At 41.5% G+C, this 21,800-nt stretch overlaps 1 protein-coding gene and 1 pseudogene across 3 annotated transcripts; one reads left to right on the forward strand and one right to left on the reverse strand.

The window, feature by feature from the left end:
- Positions 1–62: 62 nt before the first annotated feature.
- On the reverse strand, positions 63–17,736 carry adk (adenosine kinase). Of its 2 annotated transcripts, none has more exons than XM_022245647.2 (10): positions 17,548–17,736; positions 14,602–14,676; positions 13,742–13,874; positions 11,916–12,085; positions 9,556–9,661; positions 6,786–6,956; positions 5,760–5,795; positions 5,073–5,187; positions 4,110–4,196; positions 63–3,301 (listed from the first exon to the last, which is right to left on the reverse strand). In XM_022245647.2, exons 1-10 carry the CDS (start codon positions 17,601–17,603, stop codon positions 3,177–3,179), a joined length of 1,074 nt encoding a protein of 357 aa, XP_022101339.2. In that variant the 5' UTR covers positions 17,604–17,736; the 3' UTR covers positions 63–3,176. The 2 variants fall into 2 exon arrangements, with proteins under 2 accessions (XP_022101339.2, XP_022101340.2); XM_022245648.2 differs by lacking the exon at positions 17,548–17,736 and adding an exon at positions 15,439–15,593.
- Positions 15,713–21,783, forward strand: LOC147795999 (uncharacterized; annotated as a pseudogene). Its single transcript, XR_015423393.1, has 4 exons — positions 15,713–15,991; positions 19,172–19,307; positions 19,705–19,777; positions 20,495–21,783. The product of XR_015423393.1 is annotated as an uncharacterized LOC147795999 (transcript).
- Positions 21,784–21,800: the final 17 nt, after the last annotated feature.

Below are 21,800 nucleotides of genomic sequence, written 5' to 3' on the forward strand. Positions count from 1 at the left end.
GAAATTTCATCTTCTATTGATTAATGCACATGGCAAAACAAGAAATATCTTGACACTTGAAATTTCAACTGAAAAGCTCCATTTATTCATATAATTCCGAAATCACATAGAAATTATGGTCTTCACTGTGTACAAGTATTAACTCATGAAGCATGTCAAGTGTACCGTTGGAGACACTTCCATCCTAGTTCCTCTAGGCTTTAACGAGGCTGACATTTGTGTATTACTGACCTATTCATTTCGCACAGATCCGGATTGCAATTAGTGATGGTTAGTGATAGTTGGTTCACTGACACCAGAACCGGCATAACCCAGTCTTGGAGCCACTGATCAAGGTCCAAATCCATGTGAAACAAGCCCTGTATCATCCACATTGTTTGCTCTCTGAAGTCCCAATAATTGCCTGGGCCCAATTTCGCGGAGCTACTTAACAGTTGGCAGAAAAGCCATGCTAACTTGAGCAGAAAAATCTACTAACCTTTAAGCATTATTTCATGGTGGTGATTGCCACGGTTGTGCTAAAGCATAGAGATTTCTATCGTTATGCCGCTAAGTTTGAGCAAATCTTTCCTCTCCGGTTAACATGCCGTTGGCTGTGCTTATTGCTTATGGTTTCCATGAACTATACACGGCCTCTGTTAGCGTGAAATTGTGTGCTGAGCAGCGCTGTGAATTTAGGCCCTGAATAATTAGATGTCAAACAGGACTGGAAAGTACAACAGCCCCAGTTACATAATGAGGGATGCGATACTTGTCTTGAGTAAGGACTACTTCAGGTACATGTACTTTCTGCCAGCTTCAGCTACTTTTTCATTCTTTTGCAACTTCCATTGAAAAGTCAAATGACGACACAGGAGAAATAAATGGTTTTATGTGATCAATACTGACAATTTCACAATGAAAGTGTACAGCAGCATGTTATTTGGCTGATCAACTGCCAGAAAATATTCGCCCATTTACAAAGGCAAAATAAGCCCAATTAAAAACTGAGAACAGTCGGGTGTCACAATTATCCTTGGATTCACCAAAATGGCAATATCCTGACTGGTGTGCGTTGCAAAGGGGAATTCAAGAACATTACTCCATTTAACGGCAGGAGTGCCGACTCTCCCATCAAATGATAAATCAAAGCCTCGTCGGTTTGCAAAAACTAATACTTTTAGTTTGCTACATATGACAGAACAACCTGCTTGCCAATGCCTAAAAGCCACAACAGAGATATCTGGTTACAAAGCTGCACTTCTGGTGAAATTCAAATTGTAAGACAAATAAAAAACATAACCACTGGCATTTACAGAATTGGATTCACAGATCCTGCCTTCCCACCGATCAGACATTTTTTTCAGTACGATGATGCCTTCTACAGGTTTTAATGCTTCGTGTAAAATTAAAAAATTCTCCACTAAATACCAATGCACAAGTAGCTCTCTGCATTCCTTTATGCTAATGAGAATAAGTAAAGGTGTCTTTACCTTTGACATTTTGAGCAATATATGTATGTATCCTTACTGATGGAAAAAATCCACATATTAATGAAGAGGTCTGAGGCCAAAGGGGGAAAATCAGAAATTTACCAACCCCCCCCGAAAAGCCATCTATCTGGATACTTTAAAAAAAATTTAAATCAAAATTTCAAAATGTGCACGAGACTCAATGAAACAGGCAGAGTGCACTTTTGCCAAAGTAAGGGACCCTGTTTTCTTGTTTTTTTTTCAAGCTGATTTTTCTCAGAAGGTGTGACAAATGGATTTTTCTGTTCCTGTATCTGATCTCCCAAGGTGCTTTCTTGTTTGACTTCAGACACACGTCAGTGACCAAGCCAAGCTGTTGATGAGCCAAGCTCTCTGAACACTGAGCAGGTAACAAGAGAAGCTAACATTTGTCACGGAACATTCTAAAACGGTTGGCAGTGCTGGCTAAAATCCATTTATGCTCCAAGTTGGTCAAAATGGAGGAAGTGACATCAGAGTGGTGCCCTACTCCTGAATTAAAAAGTCTAATGTAATGAGTCTGATATAATCATCAGACTTTTTTCAGAAAGCACCACATGCTTTTGTTTGTATTGTTTTTCAATACATATTATAGACCTCTGTAATGATGATGCAACACTCCATGCTGCGCTTTCCTACGGTGCTCATCAGTGGGCTTTGGTCCTTCCTTAACTCCATAGGAGAGTGCACATGTACAGAAAGCATGATGCATCGAAGCCTACTGATCGCTCCATTAATGGCCCACTAAAGAGGATTTTAAGACACGTGATTTTTGACGATCAGCGTTCAATTTACATGGATGTGCGCGTCTCAACCTTCTGGCGCACATGAAACTGCCAAAAGAAATGCGCAGATTCAAAAATCCACAGACACGGTACGCTTCCTGAAATGCCTTTGGCCGTCATGTTACATCACGTGAAAAACCTCTTTACTGAGCAGTTTCTCGTATCTATGATGTGTAGTTGTGGGACTAGGGTACAAAAGAAAAAATCCACAATTTTGTAGCGATAAAAATAAAATCCTGACTTTTTCAGGCTCTCGATAGTTACCAAGGTATGAGCTCTCTTCCAAACGGCTACGGTTATTGGGATCTCGCCCTTGGTTTTTCTGTCCAAAGTGCAAACAGGTAGCAAACCATGGCTGGTCAAACTTCCAAATACCCACAATTTTAGGGTCAACAATCCTGAACTACGCAACAATCCTCGGAGATCACAACCCCGCATATCCACTGCAGTAGATATCTTCTCCATCATGTAAAAAAGCAGTACGACAGTGTCCTTTTCTGTTTCAAACCAAACTGGCTGCGACGTGAGGGACATTGTTGTGGATTCACAGATTCTTAGGCTGTGTCTGAAAAGAGGCTTCCAGAGCTACGGCTACGTCTACTGTCTACGCGTCTCCACGCATTTCCAATGGAGGGAAGACCTAGACCTAGCTCTAGGCAACAGATTGCGATGCAGCCTGAAAAACACCTTTTGAACTAATGTTAAAGCTTCTTAAAAATACATTTCTAAATGCAAGTTCCCATAAAATTTGCCAGTTGAATGGACATTCTCAATCCACATTTCCCGAACACGGAAAAGAAATTTAGCTCGGAAATAAAAAATCACAAATTAAAAAAAAAAGAAGAAACAAATCCACCCAAATTTCCTCATTGACATTACAAAAGGTTGGGATCTTCTGGAATCACTGGTAGTCCGACTTGCCACCGAATGAGATGCCGGAACGCTGAATGATATAGTTGGCAGCATAGTTAGCACATCGTATGCACTCGGCCACATCTTTCCCCTGCACCAGCTGGGCCAGGAAACCTGAAAGTAGAAATCATTGGAAACTACTTCAACAATACCAATGCCTGGTAGGTGTGGCAGGCATGTGGCCAAGTGGTTAGGGTCTGTGGCTTCCAATCATAGGGTTGGAGGTTCGAATCCAGCTGCTGGCAGTATGCTGTGGCCCTTGGCAAGCCACTTCACCCCTGCTTGCCTCTCTCCACCCAGGAGTATAAATGGGTACCAGCATTAGCTGGGGAAGCAACCTGCGATGAACTGGCATCCCCTCCAGGGGGGAACAGAAATATTCTCAGTTGTTTCGTGCCAAGGAAGCCGCAATAAACACCGGCCCGATGAGCCAAATTGGCTTGAACCAGACTTGCTTGCTGGTAGGTGCCTGTGTTTGATGTCCATGATAAGGTTTTGAATTGGTCTTGTGGGGACATGGTGATTTGTAGGACACCGTTTGGGAAGGCATTTGTGAGACAAGCCTGAGTTGGAGGTGCTGAGCCTAGTAGTTCAAGAAGGCCACACCCACAGTCAGAACACTGTCACACAACTTCCACCATGACCTGCAGCCGATTTCAAGAAACGTGACGAAACATCACACTTTGCGTAAGCCTTGCGCCACAACCTTGTGTTGTAGCTGCACGATACACCTACGGCCAATTTTGCAGAAGTTGCTTAGCTGCACAGACTTTTAATAATTTGTTGTGCAAGTCACAGACTTGTGCATTGTGCAGCTTTGATGAGATGAAATCTATTGCACAATTGATGAAGTGAAATGTGTGGCACGTGAAGTTAAGCCACCGTGAAATCGACTGTAGGTCAACTTTGAGTTTTGACGTACCTCCAACAAAGGCGTCCCCTGCTCCGTTGGTGTCCACAATCTCCTCCTCTTTCAGCAGCTTCACTGGAAATTTTGTGATCTTGCCATCTAGGAAGGAAGTACAGAATACTCACTAGCCAAATGTATCAGTCTCCATTAGCTGCGTTACAAGGGCAAAACACAAGCTTTGGAACCACTGAAACGGCGTCACATTTCAAAGGATGAAGAATATTTGAAAGTGACAATCCAGATTTCCATGACTGGCCGCTTTGTTCAAATGACAAAGAAAGCAATGGGTGCATTCCGGAATTTGGCAAAATGATTTTTGAAAGAATCATGATTGTCAAACTAGGGCATTGAACTGTAGCCCCCCCCAAAATAAGACGCATCACTAAACCAATGAAATCACAAAGTATGGAGGGACTGACGTTTTGATCCTAGCAGAATCTTTCTCAAAGGCAAAACGTCAAGTGAACGGGACAAACAAGCAAACAAGCATTGGTGAATGCAGGAGGACAAAAGGAAAGGTCAAGAAAGCTGCAGGCTGGATAAAGGGCCAAGGGGTAAAGGGGACTGCATGAAAGGCGTAGTTGAGCAACAAAGGGATGTGAGGTGGGAAGAGATCAGAGTAAAAATACAATGGAATGAACTGGAATCCAGCTAAATGAACAACCTTTCATATACTTGGAGTGGTTTCTGTTAAGATTCCTCTTTGGAAAATCCCAAACTTGCAAGGCATTTCTGCCAGGAACTTTACAGGATTCTCCAAAATTTAACCACTACGTAGACACATAACAGCACATTATTTGTGTTTAAAATTTCAAAGAGCACCAAACTCTGAGTAAAATAATAGAGGTTGGGCTCTACCTTCTTCAGCCTGGTAAACTGTCCATAACCTCCAGATGGACTTTCAAGCTTTTTTGCACGGTTGGGATTAATGAGGTGAAGTAACCAACTCGGATCGCTTGAAACGCACGTACATACCCTGTGCCACTATCGTGTCATTACATCCCTGGGTGATGACGACGATGCGTGACCGCTTTGTGTTCTTCTTTTCTAGAGCTGCTGCTTTGAGAGCCACTTCTTCAAGGTCCTCTGTCTGCCGGTGTGAAACAACACGTGATGTAAAGAGCCAATCCAAACTGACAAGGACCTGAATTTGACTTCCATGGCACAAGCACGACCGGATCCTACAAACTGAGTCTTGATGACGATGTTTTGTTTCGGTTTCCAGCAGGGAAGTGCAAACTCTTGTGTTTTGATTTATCTCTTAAATTGACATCCACACGAAAAGGGGCATTACGAGGGCGGAAAACGTTGAGGGTACCTATTGATTTCAATCATGGGAGATTCTTTCAAAGAAATTTATCTCAAAAGTGGCTCTGGTGATTTCAAACCATTTTGACAGGCTGGATCACAAATGCTCTTTCATTAGTAAAGATATAAAAATCACTACAAGGGAAATTTTTTCAGTTAACACACAACCTTGTGACAGTGGACTGGTTACTGTTTCATCCTTGGAAGTCTTGGAGATGGTTGATTCTGCACAAACTACCCTTGTACATGTATGTGCGGCTGGCTGTAAAACACTGAGCTGAGGCTCGTTTCTCAGAGCCAGTTATCAAGATATAGGCAATGAAGGGCTACGAACAAGGAAAAAAAACAACTCACCCCAAAATCCTGTTCCCTTGCAAAAGTTGCAAATTCCTAAGCAGAAAAAAATGTACTGTAATCTTCAATGCACTTCCTGGAAATCTTGGAAGAATTTGTCAACTCAATCGTTCGAATTGTTTCAAGTTTACATGTATGCCAACACCGACTTTTGACATGTTTATCTACGGATATTCTTTGTTATATAACGGTAATATTGCCACAACCTTCTTCAAATACATGACATTTGCTTTCTTCACATCTTGTTTACAAGGCTTATACAACGGTTCATAGTACAACAAATCAGATTTTGTCTTTTTCACAAAAGGTGTAAATCTTGTTTAACTGGAGGTGAATTGTTCTGAAAACTAGAAGTGCAATCTTCAGTTCTGATCAAACATTTGACTGTGAGCTACCGTAAGAAATATTCACATGACTTCTGGAACAAAACTGCCACCAACTTTTTTTTTTTCAAGATGTTTTTTTTTTTTGGGCCACCAACTTGCAGATATGTTTGATTTGTTCTGTCGAAAAAAACCTGAAACGTGAACTCCCTAGAAGTCACTCTGTATCATCCGCAATCTTCCACAGCATAAATCAATTTGACGAGCAAAGGTCATCAAACCCCACATTAACCTTAACCCTGCCAAACCTGGTGTAAAAGTCTGCTGCACTTTGATGCGTTGGGCAATCAACAGCAGCCAAACAAACTGGCCAGGTTGAGACAATGGGAGCTAGTCTCATTGAACAATGCCACTGTTGGATCTTGTGGTGACTGGCAACCACAGATTCCCAGGCTGTTTGGCCTTGGGGAGAGTTGACCTATTGGATAGTGTTATATTGGCCAGGCAAGCCACTTTGACAACTGAAACAGATTGATGTGTCTGGCAGGGTTTCTAGCCAAAGTACCCTGGAGGGTTAGGGTTAATACGCCGGGGGTTCTACCTTCTTCAATCCTGTAAAATCTATCCCCAAAAACCCTTCCGGGTGATTTCGAGGGATGTGAGAGGATAACAGTAAAGATCATTAAAACAGAAGAAATCTTACAGTTTCATTGCCAAAGAGGTAATCCACATAGGGCATGACCTGCATCTGGGGTTCCTTGAAGAACTGACAGATGAAGGGAGCGGACAGGTTTGTCATAAAAACTTTGTTGTGCTCTAAGGCGTGCTCTGCCAATGCCAGCATTGCACCTGGCGACACCGTCAAATGAAATCCCTACAAGACACAAACACGGGAAAACACAATTCTGTACAATCCATGCCACACCTACTAAGATGCCCTGTTCTCGGTGAACAATGCTGCCAAGAAGATCTACTGGTGGCTAATGAGAAGTCTGTTTACTGTGCGAGAGCCTGGCCAAAGATTTGAAACGAAAGAAGAACGTGTTGGTTTCAATGTGTGGGCATGCCAATAGCTCCCGGAAACAACATGTACAGCCAAACATGGTTAATCCGAGCTTAAAGGGACTCTCCAAAACACCTCGTCTTATGGTGAACCTTGTGTTCCTGTTGACACTTATCCCATTCATAAAGCGCAAGCCTGGCGTCATGCACCAGCAAGCTTTGATGTATATTACGGCAATGTACTGCATAGTATATGCAGTGGATTCGTATTCAATGTACATGTACCAGCCTTTAACTTTTTAATAAATTTTAAATCGTATTTATCAACATGATTTGATGAATAAAACAAAGATGTTGAGTACGCTTACTTGTTTGCCGCAACAGCAGAGAACAGTGGTGTAAATGGCCCGCCGCGCCGCGCAGCACTACATGGAAACTGGTACCCGATGTTACATGTAATAAGAACTAGTTCATGCGTATAAGGACCGGACGTAAGAGGGCCTTGAAATTGGGGAATTTCCATTGGTTTTTAATTGGTGGGAGGGAAACTATTTTGTAGAAATGGAACAGTAACTTTCATTTTTATTTTGCGACAGGGTTGTGCAAGTTTATTTTGAAAGGGGAATGTGGGACATCGGTTAACTGAGGGAAGGGAACTTTTGAAGGGTGTAATTTCCCAAACCTTTGACCATGCAGGGTGTTTGATGAGGACTGTTTATGCATTTGTTTTCCTTGGCATCAAAACTTCCATCCCATTTACGATTTTCAAGTCAGGTTCACCCATTGTTTGGTTAAAATTAAAAAAAAAACCTCTTTCGGACCAGACCCACTGTGTTTGAAACTCCTTTGATGTCGCGACATTGCAACACCCACTGTCATCTTGAATAAAGCCCCTTCTAGTGGTTCAAGGAACAGAGTTGCCAAGTCATCGAAGGTAAAACCGCAGCACAAACTGCCGAGTGGATTAGCATAAGCTTTACTGACGCGCTCCATCAGGATTTACAGGGATGAAGCTTTTCAAGAAGTGTTTTCAATTGTATGTGTTGTAGAAATGCTACGGGCAATGGTTTTTTACACTCCGGGTTCGGCAAAAGTGCTCGTCTTGTCCATGTTCTTGATTTAGCACAGCTCATATCAAGTAAGTTTTCTTTCATAGGAATGTGTACAATCTCATCTGAAGCACGCTCGTGTCAATCATGTTCGACTGTACTCATGAGTTTCTGCACCTGTCGCAACAAAACAGTGTTGCAGTTGAGGCCATTTACAAGTCCTTTTCAAGAAGTCCTTCGCAAGACCAAGTAAACAGTCACAAGTAATGGGGTGAACAATGACAAGGGAATGCTTTTGTTGCAGTTGACTGGAACAGCTAGCAACTTGGCTGGAGACTTGCAGGGACTTGTAGTGGGCTCAACTACAACAAAGTAAAACTGACACTGCCGTAAAGATAAGTCACTGCACAGTTCGACTGACCGGCCTAAACAGACCGTTGACATCGTACGTTCTTTGTGCCCGACATTTTTCATTTTATCACGAAAAATACTGCAATCCCGAAGACTTTTTTTTCACGATCTGATATCCTTGAGGTATGGTCTGAAATGGTGTGGTTTCAAATCACTCTCTTGCAATGTAGTACATGTACATGTATTCACAAATCCGGGCATATATGCTTCTGTATTCACAGCAACTTTGAGTCAGCCCTGTTAAAGTGAAATCTAGCTCAACCCATTTGTGAACTTGTGCGAGAGGAAACCAGTAATATGAAATTTCATAGCAAATACCAGACTGCTCTGATGAATAATTTCAAATACGTGTATAACATAAATAAAACAATATTACAATCCTTAAGAATTTCATCTTGATCAAGAAATATGATTAGAAATGACTTCCTCATAAAACAGGTCAACTTTATTTTCTTTGGAATGCCAGATTAAGCCTTTTGTGAGTTAAATTTGAATAGAATTTGGTACACTGACTTCTTTAAATTCATGTGAACATAGCAATTGGAATTTTCCATACTAAACCACTGTTGCTGTACCTCGTGATTCCGGGGCACGCTTTTCCTTAGTTACATAAGAGACGCCTTGCAACAATACTCTGCTCTCAATGGAAAAGAAGGGCACAAAGGAACCAGTCCATTCCAGAGATGGTGGTTGCGAAGCAAAAGCATGCCCCGAATCATGAGGTATAGCAACAGTGTGTTTAGTCTGGGGAATTCAAATTGTTATGCTTACGTGCAATCAGATAACTCAGTGTACCAGATTTTATTCAAATTTAACGCGCAAATGGCTTATTGGTTATTTTGTATAAATACAGATCATCTCAAGCTGCTTTATGTGGCTGAAATACTCTTTAAATGCTTCAAAGTAACCAGGGTATATTTCAACCCATCAATAGTATGAGTCCGTTAATATAGTCCATTGGTCGATGCAGTTAATAAATAACAAGTTTAAAGATTTCTTGCTGTTGCTTACAGTGGCGTAGTAAAATTCTGCCTTTTCAACCAGCTTCCAGTTTTCAGGTTGGAGGAGATGGTCCTTCTTGTAGTGGTTGGCGGCTGCTAGATTTGCCACCAGCGACCTGATGGGTTGAATGAGACAAATAATGTTTTGACAACTACAGTACTACTGGGGAGGAAGGGAGGGCCGCATTCCACGTTGACATACCTCTGTCTGGAATACAGTCCCGAGTCAATCTGAATAATCTACTCTTTGAACATTCAACCTTTAATTCGATCAAATATCTGAATATTCGGTTGTATCGACCAGCAGACTGTTGATGAATAAACCATGTACAAAATCAGTTGCAATAATGCACACAAATTGTAAATTATAATCACAATAATAGCTTCTCACGTCTCGGAGTATCTTCAGCCAGGATTTAGCAAGATTAATACTTCTTGCCATGCTGAACATTTCTACTCCTTTTAAATTTTTTAATGAATAATCTATTTGTTGAATACTAATATTTGTCACTTTCCGTTTGAATCTGCTTGAAACATGCCTCCATTGTGCAATTTTTCTCATTTAAAACAAAAGAAAATTCTTTCTTTCTTTTTACAAATTTAGCATTTGAATATTCAAATTTGGAAAATAACATTTGAATACATGTATTCGATAAGCGATGGGATATTCGGATATTCGGCACAGCCCTACTTGCCTCCTGTTCTTTATTTTCACTGCCCATAGCGAACATGTGACGGGTGACATAACTACATGTCACACTAACCACTAGACATCACATCAGCCAGCATTCATGCTTGCATGCATGTTCCACGTTCCCCGTAGGGCACATGATAATACAGGGACCGCTAAACTGCTCATGATCAAAAGATTCCTTTGCCGTCCTTAAAGTGAAAAATATCAAGAGGGAGATACGACAAAACAATTGCTGACTGCTGTGATGTAGGATATGATGTTTGAAACCCTCGGGGACAAATATCACCCACGGCTTCACCTAGGGAGTTATGCATCTCTCGGGTTTCAAAACGTCATATCCCAAGACACAGTGGTCAACAATTGTTACATGTGGTCATTCCTGGATCCTCCGAAAGTTTCTTGAAGTTCCACTTATCAGATATCTCAGCCAGCAAAACTTTGCCCAGACACTGGCTATACACTGGACATGTTTACATTTAGGACATTTCTACCTCTTCGGTGTTTTAAATATACCAAGATCTGATTGTATCTAGGTTCCATTTAAAAAACATCTTGCTTTGCATGGATATACATGCACATGTATGAACGCACAGCTGGCTGAAGTGCTTATTGCAAATCCACCACAGGCACAAAGCATTAGGGAATTAATTTCACCTGGGAAATATTAATTAATATATATGTATATGTATGCAAGTGCAGAAATAGACTGGAGTAAGAGAGTGAAACACGTTCAATGACTAACCATGCATGACAGAGCTTATTTAGTACCAATTACAGGTATTGCCAGCTTTTCCCTGCATCTGCTCATCACACAGTTACGCTGAAAACGGTTGAGGTAAAAAAAATACGTGACTTAACATTTCCACGAACTCACGAATTGCAGGAGGGAAGCATTTACATTGGAGGTTTCACCGAAAATTTTACTGATTTTTTGGAAAGACGGACCCAACACTTTTATTTTACATGGAACACGATGCTTGTGCAAGTTTGTGCAAAACAGACAACAGGAGATGAGCGGCTGACACAAATACTTAGAGGGCAGGAGGGAATTCGGGTTGGATTAGTGGTTCTTTTCTCGCCTTCCACCTCTGTGGCTCGGGTTCAATTCCTCGCCCTGTCCACTGGCGGATTGGGTTTTCAGACCCTACGTCATTCTGAGGGTTTCATCCAGCAACTTGGGTTTTTCTCTTTGAAACTTGAGGCTTACAAGCTACAGTACTGAGGGTACTGCAGAAGATTCCTTGATTTCATGATCAGAAATACTCAAGAATACAAGAGCTGCGGGGTGTAGGGGGATGTGGGCACCGCATTTAAAACACTCCTCAGCAGTGCAAATATGGAGTACAAGTTTCAACTCAATCTGAAACATGGTTTTGTTGTTATAATTGATCATTTGAAGCTGATGGCCCACGTGCACGGCAGTAGATGATTATAAAAATTTCTGGCTGACCTGTCTCGGAAATCTGGGAATGGATCTGGGAATGTCTCGGAATGGTGTCTTCGATTTTCACAGAATTGGTGTCAAAATTACTGCAGTGAGTTGCTGAAAAAACACCTACGGGCTCCACTCGTAAGAAAAATACACGGCAGCAATTTCAGAAGAAAAATGTTGAGGGTCTGCCCCCCTGCCCTCCACGGCTCATGCAGGGCAAACAATACCACAATAAAGGCTCAACCTGTTCTTTCCAGTGATGACAGCAGCACATGTGCCGGTGGGATGCTCCCGATCCACCAGATATGAGGTGCGCACTTTGGCTTCGGCCATCTTCTTCCTCATGTTCACGGCGTACTCGTCGTCGCCTATGCAGCCACAAAAAGTTGTTCTCTCCGGCTGATCCAGAATCCACTGGAGAACAAAGAACGAGAAATTACAGTGAAATACCACAGCCAATACGCATGAAGCGCATGAAAGGTGCGACATAACAGGGTCAGGCGGGTTCTGAGATCTCAAGATAAACGTTTTGTTCTGAGACTTTGAGGTAAATAATTAAACCCCTTTTAATGGTAGCTACATGCAGCGTATTAGAGCAACAGCACGAGATCTACATGTACTCGATAAATTTAGTACTTTTGAGAATAGAATAAATCAAGGATGAACAAAACATCCCTGAAAGCTATTACACCAGGTACAAGACCCAACTGGATTTAAAAGTTAGAATTACAATTTTTTGGCTGTCCTGAAGAAAAATATTCTTTCAACCAGACTGTTTTTCTCAGGTGAGGAACCAACAGTGATTTTTTTAGGGTGCGCTACTTCTGTTCAAAATATTATCAAAAGTGAACTCTTAAAAGCAGGTCTGAAGTACTTGAACCATACAGCCAGGGTTGTCACTACGCCGATCGGCACTGGTCATGTGAAACCAGCCCTCGAGCTGGCCGACCAACACTGACAGTAAATGTCCACAATCCAACCAGCACAAAAATCGAAGAGTTTGTGTATAAAATTTGATGTAGTTGGTGGAAATTAGAAACATAAAACATACTTTTCAGTCAAATTCCTGTTGAATATAAAACATTTTAGCACAAACAGCACTGGAGCACGGTTGTGAGGCTTATATACAGGTATACATGTACATACTGTACAGTACATGTATGTACATTCTGCATGGAGCAAGCCTTGTGTGGGAACAGCATCCGTGGACCATCCGGTCATTGTGCTGTGATTGGCTGCCAATGAAATATCAATCTTCACATGTGTGTCAGTGGGACTCGTAGCAGCCATTCTGCATGAGCAAACGCATGCACACATTTCACCATAACTTTGTGGCTTGAAATGAGGTTAGTAAATTTTCTCTTTTGCTGATAGAGGGCTTCGTGACAACTGGTGTGGGCCGCACAAATTTTGTGCCTTGCATTCTTGCGCGGTTTTGCATCATTTTGTATGCACTTTCAAACAATTTTTGGACATAAATTCATTGAAATCTTAGTGCAATATAAATACATAATTGTCCAGAGCGGTTCCGTATCACCCAGCGCCACACGTGTATGAACACACATGTACTTTACTTGCACGGACCACTGACAGGAAATCGCCCCATAATTCTTTGCGCATCATAAAACGTAAGTCATGCTGTCAACCCATGTTCAATTTTCCATGGTAACCCATGCATGACACAAAACATGGGTACCAGACAATATGGACCAGTAGTGGTTGGCTGCGTTTGCACGGTTCCTTCAGTTCAGCCTGAGCGTGGTGCGCGCGCATTATATTTCTGTATGTGCCATGGGAGTATACCCTCTTTGACCCGCAGGCCTTACTCCTGCCGAACATAAGTAGCTCGCTCGAACGCAGCCCTTAGTCACGGCTTGAACGTGCTCCAAGTTAGACTGTTTCCCGGTCCCCGTAGTCCGAACAAAAATAATAATGGGGTTGGGAACCCCAACTCTACCATTTATATTATATGGCAAATCAAAAGCTGGTAATGACAGAACAAAGTTGATTGTGTCGTGACATTTTGTCCGAGCACTTGTTTGGTCCAATTTCGCACTCTGAGAGATGTACCTGAGCAATTCTAAAGGAGTTTTGGGTAGCTCCGCCTGGTATGTACTCCACACTGAATCGCTTGATCATCTCCTCGTACATTGGCATATGCTTCTCTTCAGCCAAGATGGCTGTATTTGCATCCAAGCCATACCTACAAAAATCGAATGAGAGAGCACAAAACATATCGGGAAATGTGTACATTATAACCATTCGCGTAAATCTTGTTTTGAGACCTGTTTGAGCGAGCTCGTGAACGTTTTTCCACCCACAATGCCTCCCCAAAACACGAGCAGAACAGTGATCAGAGAATGACACAAGGACAAAATTGAATTCTCACATGCTGTCTACGTCCAGGAGGATGGTAACATCCACTAGTTGGCCCAGCTAATGCACATTTTTTCCTACCTCAGAGATAACCAAACATACAATTCCTTAAGGAGGGGCTACGATACAAGTGCCACTTGGGAACATATTATGCGGAATTTTTACTCCTTTTTTAAAAACTATCTGACATCCCTTTCTGGTGTAGAGAACTTTTTCAAAAACCTAAAGCATTTGACAGGTTTTTCCTGTTGCTGTCATGTCATTTCATGGGGACACAGTTAAATTGAGGGTGTCTGAAGTCTGAAACAACAACAGATCACCAAAGAAAGGAAACTTTCAGACAACAAAATAAAATTCTGGCTCTGAAACAGTGGCGAACTGAAGTTTCTTCCCAAAGAAGAAAGAAATCCCTGAAATTATCAAACAATTGGCAATAAGGTTAAATTCCGCACAAAGGTGTGTTTACAATAATGGGCCATTTAATAAAGCGACAGTAAGTTCAAGAAGAAAGGAATACCAAATATTCAACTGTACTTTGACCTTGATGTTCTTACTTATCTAGAAAGTCCTTATCGGCATGGGCTGAGATGTCCAAGAGAGGGTTGCCGATTCCAAACAAGATACCTTCACTACAAAGGCAAAACAGTGAAAAAAATACATTAGATATAAGGGAGGATAAATATTTCCATACCCAGTTGATACACATGTATAATACAGATGGAAATATTCAAGGTTTCTCTTTGTGCAAGGTCACCAATGCAAGGTCATGCATTCAGGTGAAGTTGGCGAGCAAGGGCTTTGTCTCACTACAAGATAGGCTCATGTAAACCCTTTGTGCATTTATTATCACTAAATTAAGATAACAGACCAGCCTCCAAGGCACCAGACAATTCATAACCTCTACCAGTTTACCAAAATCCTCGGTGAAAAACTGAAACAGGGAAAGTGTACAAAGAACAAAAATTGCTGATGTATTTGAAACAGTCCAAGGAACAAACACAGATGAAATGTATGCAACAAACTTTAAGATATTAGCTTCATGACTGCATTTTAATTACAGCTTTCTGGTGTCCTACTGATGGTATTTGTAACTCTGTATTATTAAATATCACAGCGAATGAGTCAGCACAATTCTCTTGGTCACTTTTCAGAAATACTTACAACCCACACCATGCATTAACAGTTCCTGGGCTTAGAATCAATCTACTTAAATACGCTTTACTGCCAGCAGAAATCCCACAGGAAATAAAAGACACCAGTACAGTTGTGATGGATGTCCATGTACCTAGGTGTTATCACTCAGTTTGCAGAATTTCACATATTGCATGAAATTTTCCCAAATGTGTAAACACAAAAACGCATATTGAGTACTGACATTGCACAGTACCTACCTGACCATAGTGGATCAAAGCTTCTGTGTGTCAAGCACAACTCCCAATTAATACTGTTATACTACTCTTTAACTACTGTTAGCTCTTTGCACTGCTGCACACAACCAGCCTGAACTGCCCTGATGGGGAGTTGAATGCTAAAAAGAACCACTACCAGTTCTGGTCACAGCTGTATTGAACTGGACCAATCCATTATATGCTATCTACAAACAACCAGCATGATTTAGCTGGGCTGGACCACTTTATCAACAGGTGTGTTTCACCTCACCAAGAAGTCTAATGTACACGTACATTCTGGTCTCAGTTTTTAGTTCGACTTTTTCACAATCTACATCAAGGATAATAGTCGAGCAGCTGATGTATTTATGTTGCATTTCATGCAGCATTGCTCGACTTGAACAATGGGATATTACTACATGTACCTGGGCTGTACACTCTACATGATGTATTTATTTGCATAATCCCTAAGTCCATAATCGTCTCATTTCTATCGTGTCGAAAAAGTAAGGTAACAGCAATAAGATTTCCCTGCCATGTACAGTCAACAGATGGGGTAAGGCTATTTTTTTGTCTGTAGACTGGAATGAGTTTGATTGAAATTATCTGCAAGTGACATTTTTGGGTTAGAAATTTAGAAAGTAAGGATTGAAAATAGAGAAGATGTGGAAGGGTTGTTCCTGTCCAAAAATTTCAGACAAAAAGTCCAAATTCAAAGCATGGCACAGCAAATGACACAAATCATGATTAAACCATGTGTGCATTTAAAGTTTTAATTTACATGATTTGAAAATCTAGGTTCTGTGAGAAAACAACAATTTATCTTGTCAGGCAACTTTTTACAATTGCAGCAGGCTTTTTAAAATTTCTTTCTGGGAGAAAAGTTCCAAATTTTGGCGTGGCAAAATGGAGGGAGCATCTCAGTTTGGCCGTTTTAAGAGGAGGGGGGAATGACATCTTGTTTTCACTGCGTGACCGTTGCACTGAGAAGCTGTGACAAATTGCAAGATCTTAGAATCCTCGCACTTCAAAATGGTCAAACTGAAATGCAGAGCAAGCATGGCCATTGGCCAGCCTGATGCATACATGTGCAATGTGATAAACACAGGGGGCATAAATGGTGCCATCACCGCCGGGTGGAAACAAGAAATTGGTGAGTAAAAATGTCAGATTGTTCTACAAACACTTGGTCTCGTGGTTTGAAACTCCTGTTTCAAGAGCCCGAACCTCACGGTTGCTATCACAGGAAAATTTGATCGAAAAAGCAGAGTTTGCGCGACCTGATAACCACAGCAAAAACCTGATTGGAAAAACACATACATGTAGCATTAAGACTCCCCGAAAATGACAACTGGGGCCTAACTAAGTCCCATGGAGTAAGCCTAGCGACTTAGAGTTCTCTACTGATGTCACGTTTTGTTAAAAATATAACACAATTCTGTCCTCTCCGGAAAATAATCCCTCCCCCTTTCAAGTAATGCACCTCCAAGGGATGGGCATGGTACGGAATGTTGGTCGGGAAGAATTCCATATACGAAGTTCACTGTAATATCGCGTAATTACTACAAAAGTATTCTTACTTTTTTTAGCTTTCACTGGGGAATTTTTGGGGGGGGGGATTAATTTATTTAATTTTTTTTTACTTTTCCATTTTTCACTGGGGTAATTTATTTGTTCTTTTTGGGGGGTGGAGGGAGGTAATTTATTTAATTTCTTTTTTTACTTTTTTAGTTTTTACTAGGGTAGGCGTAATAATTTTTTTTCTTTTGTGCATGAATGAGTACGAGTCTTCTGTCTTTCTATTTTGTTTTCCATTCTCTTCTTCGTATGACATGTACGATATACCTAAAAAGAAAATTACACGGACAGATAACATTTGACACACAACTAGTGACGAGGGGACAACCTGACTAGGGTTTCACTTTAGGGGGACGACTTGACCCGTTTGCCTTTTTCTATGGTACGTACATATATTACATGTATGCATGCTAGCGTTAGTACTGGTACTACTATCCGGATGCCAGTGCCGCCAACCCGGCTGCGGCCGGCGCTGCCGCGGCGCGTCGTCACGTGTGGACATGGAGATGAATTACTGAACGACTTTAAACTCACCAGACATCCATCTTCGATTTTTTTGCCATAGGTTCGCTCATATCTCCTGAAGCCATATCAAAAATACAAATAGGATCAGTAAACAAAGGCTCAAAGGTGCATGCAAATCAGCAGACAAAAAATCGACACTGACTGGACTCCGACCAGCAGATAGGGACAAGCACACCGCCGGGGACCGGGATGGGCCAGATAGAATGTAAAGCGTGGAGCACCAGACTCACCATCTTTTAGCATTGCAAATTCCACTGATAACCACAGGTTTCAGTCCCGGCCGGCCGGATACACGCATGAGTCTATGGTATAGTTAAGTTATAAGTTGCCGCTGCCAGTTTCGCAGCCAAAAGGTGATGGCGCCCTACTTCTTGCTTCCGTGACTCAAGGGTGCAGTGTAGCCTACGGAAACGTATTTAAGGCAATACCTTTCAATATGTGTGTCAACGCTTGCGCCAAGCGTTGCGCATCTGTCATAATGGCTCCCAGGGCAATTGTGAGGGCGGAACGAAACGCACACGTGCCTCATGTTGATGGAGTCTATTTTGGTCCATGAAAGTGAAGTGCACGACCGCATTGTGTACGCAACGCACACTCACACAAAAAACTTAAGGCAGGCACGTTTATGGAGAGACGCCTTTACACATACCCATAGGCCTACTAAACTATCACGTAAATATAAAATCCCTGCATAATGAATACTTCACCAAAATACCAAATAAAGCTGCTTCCTATTGTAACAGTCATTAAACAAAAAGTGCCGGGTTTTCAGGCAACACTAAGTTGTTCCAATCCGAGGGAGAACGTTTTCGAAACTTTGGCCCCGCCCATACAAAATGTACAAATAATTAATTATTATGTAATTACATATTTGGCGGATCTTTCCATGACAAAAAGTGCGTTTTCACACCAAATGGCCCCCCAAAATGTGTTAAATTCAAACTCATTCAGCAGAATTCCTATCCAGGGGATTCTAAATTTGTGAAAACAGTCGATTTTCACACTCTATTCTCTTTTTTAACCAGGAAAACTTATTTTACAGGATAAATTTATCCAGATTAGCAACAGTCACTGTCTTCAAAAGAAAAAAAAAACAATGGCGTGGGGTTACTTTTAAGACAAAATTTTCCAGTACGTTTTCTGACGCTGGACGCGAAACCAATACTCATGAAACCAACTGATGAATTTTCCGTTTATCACAAAACGTTGGCTCTTTTTGCTTTACTGCCTGGAACCCATTTGCGATAAAAGTGTGCGACATGAGACACGGCCAGTTGGCTAAGCACACAATAATCTTTGGTAATGAACGCCAACGATGTGCTTTGTTCATGATAAAGAAGTACCTCATTTGTACACAGGTAGCCCACTTGCATGCATGTGTGCAAGCCTTATTCAATTCTGACAGTGTTGTTGTAAGACTTTCTGTGATTACGTTCTCTCTTCCCCTCTGTCACTTGCTGTAACGCAAACAAACACAAAATCCACATTGCTAGTATTTCTCAATACAAGAGGGATGATCCGGCGGCCAATGCCCAGGCCACAAAGAGAGAATGAATAATCTCATCCCCTCGATTTACGCATAATGTTTTATCTCAGCACAGTTTTATAGCCTGGTTGGTATCCCCCCCCCCAGACAAGCCAAAAATTGCTTATAAAATCATCAGCGGAGACCGTGAATTCGTTATTCCCGGCGATCCAACACCTGCGCAATGATGTTGAAGATTGTCGTGCTTGCAGTGTTGGTTTCCACGGCTTGCTCCAAGCCTGGGGTAGGTTTATTTACTTCGTCATCTAGCGAAACCGGCTTTGAACTCAGTGTACATAATTTGTGTATTTTCATAATCTCACTTTAACACTTTTGATTGGTAACATTCAGGAATCGTAATGGTTATGAGGAAATGCCTTTTGAAAGAGAGTATCAAAGAGACAAGCAAAACTTGGGTTAATGACAGCGTGTACCAGTGTTAAGTCCTCGACTAAAGTACTTGATTTCAAATCTCTATAGTCGCGTGGTCCGCCACAGCACAGCTAATGTCTGAACATGCACCGAACCTACACATGAACTTTCTAAATTCAACTTAGTCAAGTGAAGTGAGTCGTCGAAATTATACATCTCTGTCATATTTGGAAGAATTCAATGTGAATTGCTTTTGTGTTATAACACAGGTGTTGAACAAAGACGATGAATTTTCTACCGAGGAGCTCATTCGTTACTTCGGTGTTGAAAACCACGCAGAAGGTAAACCTTCAGAACCAACCTCACTCACAGAGAGAATCACATGCTTATAACGCTGAACACCTTCCTTCCTCCACACACTCTTTTGTGGTGAGCAAAAACTAAAGCGGATAGTGAAGCATTTTAAGGACTTCCGACTAAAATTCATTTCAAAGAAGGGGAAAATAATTTTAAAAAGTCATAAATATGCCGTTCTGAATACATATTACATACGTATATACATCAATATCATGAACACTGACTTCTATATAGAGTCGTGTACTGTTATCCCCTGCGCTTTTCCAATTTTCAAATTTTTTCAAATTTTTCACCCTAACCCTTCCGCCTCTTCCTCCCCAATTTCCGGCATGAGCTTACGCTGCTGTAGAGAGAATTGCATGGTGACAACACAAACCTTGTCTAAGTCCACCACGCAACCTTCTTTAGATCGTATTAATAATGCAATGGCCCCATGTGCTTCTCAATTAACAGACAAAAATGTGCGGACATACAACTTCATTCGTAAAAATCACTAAAAAAATCCTCTAAAGTAAATTGGAATTGCCTCTAGGCCAGGCTTGATTTTATTTGTTAAATATCCCGTCTAAATAAATGCAGTCCTTGTTGAAATTATTGCTGTACCTTCTGGGGCAGTGCTTGTAAAAGAAGGAAGATAGCAGTGACGTGCACAAAATGGTGTCATTCGCGAAAAAATATTATCTCTCCCTTATCCGTGTATAGCCCCTGAGTATGAGATCGTTTACCAACTCGTAGTCGAAGCTGACGGTAGGAGGAGTCCAGGCAACGGAGCCATTGCAACCTTTTTCCTAGAACTGGAAGTCGAAGCCTTCGGAGAGACACTCATCCTCAACGTGGACCACGATGACAGCAACTTTGCCCCGGGCTCGAGGTTGAGATTTACACCGATGAAGGCATCCAGAGGGTGCCACTCAGGACAGACTGCGTCTACACGGGGAAGGTAGCTGGGGAACAGAACTCCATCGCGTCGGTTACCACTTATGACGGCCTGGTAAGTCGCACGCGCGGCGCGGCTTATATATTACATGTACAAAGTGTCCAGATAAAAAGTATACCGAGATAAAAATTACTTCATATATGGGAAAGAGAAATATATTTCTAGAAAGGGCAGAATGCCCTCTTTGCAATGGTATACAGCTTGTGATGTTATTGACACAGATGAGTGAACAAACTAGTCCGATGTTAAGGGTACTGAAATCGGCACTGTGACAAGTTTGCATACGTGATTAACAAGGCTAGACCATGCTAGTTTGCAGAATACCAAAAGCCTTTGCTTTAAGAACGCATTCTTAAAAACAAGGAATGTACCTAAATCAATCTTATCTGCTTTGTTTTCGCTACTTACCTCATCAGTTTAATGTGCTAAGTCCTCCACATGGCCACCATTCCTGTCAATGCACATCTGACATCTTCGTAACATGTCCCTTACTGCTCGTCTGATCATTTCAAGGCTATGACGGAGATTGTTGACTTCTTCCACTATTCTTGCACGTTAACTCCTGAACATTAGCTGAGGGTGTAGTGAAAAATTGGTTCTGCAGGTAACACCATAAAAAGAAATCGCCTTCACCCCACATGCTGACTTTTGTTATCAATATGCAACTTCTCACAGTTCTTAAAGCAACGGCATTTGGTATTCTAGTTCCAATCCAATAAGCTTCAGCCATTATTCATTAGCTTTTTGCAACCTTACTGAAGCAATCAGAATCCAGAGATCAGAAGCGATCAGAGGGGTGGGGAAAAGTTACATAAGGAAAAATGGACAACCCTTCTACGAAAAGAATACTCCCGAGTGAAAACCCAGATACGCCGTTACCCTCAGCTATCATATCGTCTCAGTACGTTGTATTTTAATTGAGACACACAAACCACACTGTTTAATGCTGAATGGTTTGAAATTTATTACCTTCACCTCAATTCATAATGAAAATAAAGAAATATCAAGTTTGTACAGCTGCTGCAAATTTAATAGTTAGATCTGAGATATGAACATTTTACTTAGAGCAAG

The sequence above is a fragment of the Acanthaster planci genome, linkage group LG19 (genome assembly GCF_054643075.1).
Source record: "Acanthaster planci isolate LZ-2023a linkage group LG19, COTS_SCS, whole genome shotgun sequence".
In the NCBI taxonomy this organism is placed as follows: Eukaryota; Metazoa; Echinodermata; class Asteroidea; order Valvatida; family Acanthasteridae; genus Acanthaster; species Acanthaster planci.